This window comes from Trichomycterus rosablanca, chromosome 20, assembly GCF_030014385.1.
Source record: "Trichomycterus rosablanca isolate fTriRos1 chromosome 20, fTriRos1.hap1, whole genome shotgun sequence".
Classification (NCBI taxonomy): Eukaryota; Metazoa; Chordata; class Actinopteri; order Siluriformes; family Trichomycteridae; genus Trichomycterus; species Trichomycterus rosablanca.
In genome coordinates, this window is record NC_086007.1 from 9326819 (window position 1) to 9332818 (window position 6000).

Consider the following 6000-nt stretch of genomic DNA (forward strand, 5'->3'; position numbering starts at 1 on the left):
GTGTCTGCCCTGCGATGGACTGGCAGGGTCCAGGGTGTTACTGTGTGCCTTGCACCCATTGAAAAGCTGGGATAGGCTCCAGCACTCCCCCCTCACGACCCTAATTGAATAAGCGGTTAAGACAGTGAGGGAGTGTTTTTGGAGGTGGTGTTATGCTAAAATATGTGCAACGTTTTTAAAAATAGTATTGTCATCTGTTACCCTATCAATATCACATTGTCATATTGTCTACCCAAGGCAACAAAATAATAAAATGTTAGCCAGAACATGATACATTTAAATTGTTTTTCCCCACTCACAGTGCGTTTTCCCTCTCTTTTCCAGATAAAAACATCCTGCCTCTTAACCTGGAGACTAGAAGCCCAAAGGCCAACCTTGCTTTTCTGAAGCAATGCTTTCTTCTTTCACTTCTCATCATGGACGTTCCCCTCTGCTTCACCTCCCGTTCAGCCATGGCTGTGACATGACTGCATTCTGCCAAGGACACTTATTTAGAAAGGAGCTGACTGAGAAAGCTCCTGCTTTGTTTTGTGTTTCGCCTTCGAGCCGATCTTTAAACCAAGTGCCAAACCAGGTGCCTGTGCTCCTTAGCCAAATCAGATGTGCTTTATGTGCTGCCTTCTCGCTGTAGAGAACCAGTGGCAAAATCAAATCAGGGCAAAAATAGAACGGTCCGTTAGAGGACCGTTGATCAGATGCAGCGGACACATACAGTACGCATGCAAGTATGCATTAATGTTATTGTCACGAGTATCAGTACAATCAAATCAAATTCTCTGTTAAATTTACACTGTGACATCAATCAATGCAACTATTATTTTCATTATAATCAGAATTGTTCTCAAAGCCCTTTAAATGCATCTCTTTTCTTGACTTGACTTTGCTATTGGAGTAAAACCTGCTGTGCTTTCTAATGTCTAAATGTAGTGCTAAATACCATGTTTATTTCACGGCTGGCCTTACTGGGAAAGAAAACTGGATCCTAAAGTGAGATATAAATCGAGTATACATAGTTTTAACTGGAGAAGGTCCTTTACTACAGGACCTGAAAGAAGTTAGGGAAACTCTGCCTATCTGGACTGTGTTACATGCATTATAACACTTTCTGTGCTTTTGTTTTTTCATGTACAAATCGTTTACACAAAGAATCCATTGATCAAGGCAGCGGATTTGATGTATTTTATAAATTTAAAAGAAACAAATCCGACACTTGACGTTTCGGTCGACTCATTCTTACTCGGAAGGGTGATTCTCAGTCAGACTATGTATCTGTTTCCACATTTCTTGTAAATAGATGATAAATATATATGGCAGAAGTAACTGATATAACTGATACTTTCAAGATGCTGTTTTTGTTTTATTGTGTTTGGTTGGCTTTAGCTGCAGTTAGATTAAGCTTGTACAATGCATTTCAACAGTGTTTGTGGTCCTTCAAGGACATGTCCATCCATTATTCAAAGTTTCTTCAGGTATTCCTAGCCTGAAAGCTCTCTTATATAGGACTTTATAATCCTCTGTAAATAGCCTACACTTAACAGTCTAAACAGTGTACCACAATATCCATTTCTGTTTTACTTTTACAAATTCACTTATTACGGGCTGCTACTTAAGGTAGGAAATTTGAAAATTTGAAAACCATTGGACATCCTTCAACATTTCTCACAGATCTCTAACACAAGAGTCTTATCCTAATAGCTGATTATGTAATTATGAATTGCAATTTAGATGGATTCTCGCCAGTGTAAATTAACCGCTGTCTATGTGGTTAAACAAGCCACAGAGCTCTGACTTTAAGAACGTATAGAGAAACGTATTTATTTATTAGCCTGAAGGAAGAGAGAAGTGATTGATTCATGTCATTGATTATCACAAACCTGTTGTATTTTTCAGGCCTTGTGATGTACGTCAATGTTTACTGATGTACGTCAATGTTACTGATGTTTAAACCAGTGCTGCCGTTTGATTAGAATTTTGAGAAGGACATCTTAAATCCGATTTTGTCTAAAGAGCAGCTCATTTTCTTCTTATTTGCTTTCTTTCTTTTTTTTTTTTTTTGCTTAATTTCCCTTCTCTTCGTCCTTCTTGCTCTGTTCTCTGTGTTCTCTGTGTAAACATAAGCCGTTAAAGAAAAAGATTCCATGTTATGTACACTTCTTACAGACCTCGTACAACCATTATAAAACAGATGTGTTCTTTTGCCACAGCCATATATAGACTGGAAAGTTGTTTTTGTATATTAAAAGTCTTAAAACATAGTACCATACTAAAGGATCTAGATTGCAAAATAGCAAGCATAGTTTGGTAGAATAAGTACATAGTTTGGTAGAATAAGTACATAGTTTGGATCTTGCAACCAACACTGACAAAAAGCAGAAAAGAAGGGTAGGTTATTAAAAAATGAATTATTTATATATCATATTTACAAAAAATTAGTTTTTAAAGCATAAAAGCTCAATTTTTATTCAATAAAAGGGATTAAATGCATAGAGTACTATTTTTGAGTGATTGCTTCATAAGCAGAGTTTATTTAAAAAAAATACTCATACAGCAGAATTAAAGCTCTGTGTGAGACAGCTTTATAACTACAGTATCCTTGCTGTACTTCATACCAGCATCATCAGATGTGCACAGTTTCAGTATTATTTCTCAACCAGTTAGTGCATGTAATTCAAATATAAACGGCCAACATAAAGGAAAAGTAGCCAATAAATAAACGTTGTTGTTGTTTTAATGCTTTAAACTGTTGGTGTAGCTAGTTGGTATATTAGTATGCTTTAAGTATTTAAGCGTTGGTCTGTCTAAACTGTGTATGGGAGAGGAAATGTGAAAAACAGGTGGGCTGAAATGCACATCTGGAGAACTACTGAATGTGTCAATCATGGAACTGCATGTATTAAACCTGATGCAACTAATTTGACAGTCACAATCACAGTTTTCTACTAAATAGCCTAATCAGTAGGCTAAATTAATAACATGTATTAACTAATAAATAAATAATAAATAGTTTATAAATAAATTAATTACAAATTAAAGATAAATTTAATTAAGACATTTTATTTATTCTTTTATCTATTATTTCTTTTTTTTTAATTTTATTAAATTACTCTATAAATCCCCTGAAACTCCTGGCATGAGTAAATTGTACAATCCTGGCATATAATTTAAATCTGAACTGAAATACTATAGAAAATCAAGCCCACATCACCCATTTAATTATAATTATTAAAAATTCAACAAAGTGTGTGGTTACTTGTTGCACACTTGGCTTTATTTTGACATTAACAAGGTAATATTTCAACCTGGTTGTACGAGGACAGGGTAATCTTTACTTCAGCACGGTTTTTAGTCTTTCAGAAATAAACGAGGACCTGAGCAGTTAGATCTAAGCTTATTCTTAAACTTCATGTGCATTGTATTGCTGAATAATTAATTCGTACATAATTGTAAGACTTGAATCTGTCCTGCTGGCTGAATTCTGCTTTTTTTGAATATTGATTTATATTTGAGCACACACTTGCAGCAGTTTCATTGTCATGTGAAAGTATTTACATAATCAAAGTGCTATGCAGCAGCTTTTTCTTTAATATCCTTTAATAAGTCGAATTGATAAAGAAAATACTTATTTAAAAAAAAATGGCATTTACATGTGTTTAGTGCGGTATATACACTGGCAGGTAACTAAAATAAAAAAATAAAAAATGTATAATACTAATAATAACAACCTGCCATGTCTATTAGAGAACATTATTAATTAACCAGTAAAATATAAATCTTGTGCAGGCCACTCATTGTAAATATAATATAAACTGTAACATGAAAGATTTTACTAATATTAAAACATAAACATGAAAATATTTTACATATGGACGAGCTGATCTGTATTATATATGCTTTGTTAATTTAGCCTTGCGCTACCTATGCATTCTTGTACTGCATTTTTGGTTATTTTGGTTTGTTTTACTGTTTATTTCATGTACTATGGGATATTGGAGAAATTATTATATGAGAAAATATGAAGTATTTAGACAGTAGATGAGCTTTTACACGAAAAGCTTTTTTTTGTAAACTTATTCTTGTATTTTGCAGCAGTTTGTAAATTAAACATATATAAAAAACGTAAAAATTGTTTTTTAAGTAAAACAAAATCAGTCATGTGTTTATTCAGATTAAGGTTTGGACCAATTTTGATAAAAGAGAATCTATACATTTAGACATTGCACTTTCATAAAAATACAAAAAAAAAAACAAAGCAGTGAAGATGTGACCTATTTTGAAACAAACTGTTACATTTCTTAACTTATGTACAGAGAAATTCACAATTAAATTCTATTTCTTAATGTGCAATCAGTGTATGTACAAATTAAACAAAAAATCTATATAAAAGGAAAAAAAACATTGTTGGAGATCATTGCTGAAATGTCTTTCTGATTTATTTTCAGATTGTTCTCAGTAAGCAACTGTCTCTTATCCAAACCATTTGTACAGTGTGAATCCATATATATATATATATATATCTCTGATTTACTTCTGTGCTGTCGCCCGATGTGCTTGTATTTCTATACATCAACCAGACTATGTTGCTGCTGTATGAAGCCATATGTGTACATAAATGATCTTAAACCAAGAACAATGCAGCGCTTCTCTTGTTTTATTTTGCAACAAGCAGTTTATTACTGTATATCCACTGAAAGGATAACATCATATTTTTTATACTGAATTGGGAGCATGTCATTTCCCTACTGACATTGTCACAACAGTGGCTGCTCTACACTGATCAGCCATAACATTAAAACCACCTCCTTGTTTCTACACTCACTGTCCATTTTATCAGCTTCACTGACCATATAGAAGCACTTTGTAGTTCTACAATTACTGACTGTAATCCATCTGTTTTTCTGCATGCTTTCGTAGCCCCCTTTCATGCTGTTCTTCAAGGGTCAGAACTCTCCCAGGACCACCTACAGAGCAGGTATTATTTGGGTGGTGGATCATTCTCAGTACTGCAGTGACACTGACATGGTGGTGGTGTGTTAGTGTGTGTTGTGCTGGTATGAGTGGATAAGACACAGCAACGCTGATGGAGTTTTTAACCACCTCACTGTCACTGCTGGACTGAGAATAGTCCACCAACCAAATATATCCAGCCAACAGCACCTCATAGGCAGCGCCCTGTAACCACTGATGAAGGTCTAGAAGATGACCAACTCAAACAGCAGCAATAGATGAGTGATCGTCTCTGACTTTACATCTACAAGGTGGACCAACTAAGTGTCTAATTGAGTGGACATGGTATTTAAAAACTCCAGCAGCACTGCTGTGTCTGATCCACTCATACCAGCACAACACACACTAACACACCACCACCATGTCAGTGTCAGTGCAGTGCTGAGAATCATCCACTACCTAAATAATACCTGCTCTGTGGTGGTCCTGTGGGGGTCCTGACCATTGAAGAACAGGGTAAGAGCAGGCTAAAAAGATATGTAGAGAAACAGATGGACTACAGTCAGTAATTGTAGAACTACAAAGTGCTTCTACATGGTAAGTGGAGCTGATAAAATGGACAGTGAGTGTAGAAACAAGGAGGTGGTCTTAATGTTATGGCTGATCAGTGTATATTTGCACAAGCGTAGCTTCATGTAAAGAAGATGCTAGTGTTAGGACAGATGTTGGTCTGTCAAAGATATCAGTCATTCGAGCCCACTTATTGCAACCAACTTTTATAAACAAACAGAAAAATAGTATAATTATTAAAGCCAGTTTCCACTCCATGTGAAGTTGGATTATTTGTCACCTGATTTCAAATGACATACATTTACAGCTTAATATACACTGTACAACCAAAAGTATCAACCCCTCCTAATTATTTCTGTCCATTACCCACTGCCAGCAGGTGTATAAAATTAATGATGTTTTTCACTTTGTGGCAGCAGTTTAAGAAAGTCCTTTCCTGCTCCATTATAACTGCCTCTGTGCATAAAGCGAAATTCATAAAGACAG

At 35.1% G+C, this 6000-nt stretch overlaps 1 protein-coding gene across 1 annotated transcript in view; it reads left to right on the plus strand.

Moving 5' to 3' along the window:
- Positions 1-4630, plus strand: part of foxo1a (forkhead box O1 a) — a 55894-nt gene extending 51264 nt beyond the window's left edge. Inside the window, exon 4 of the mRNA XM_063016817.1 lies at positions 325-4630. Within this exon, the coding sequence (XP_062872887.1) occupies positions 325-328 (4 nt within the window). The 3' untranslated portion in view covers positions 329-4630. The remainder of the gene's footprint in view (positions 1-324) is intronic.
- The last annotated feature ends 1370 nt before the right edge of the window (positions 4631-6000 follow it).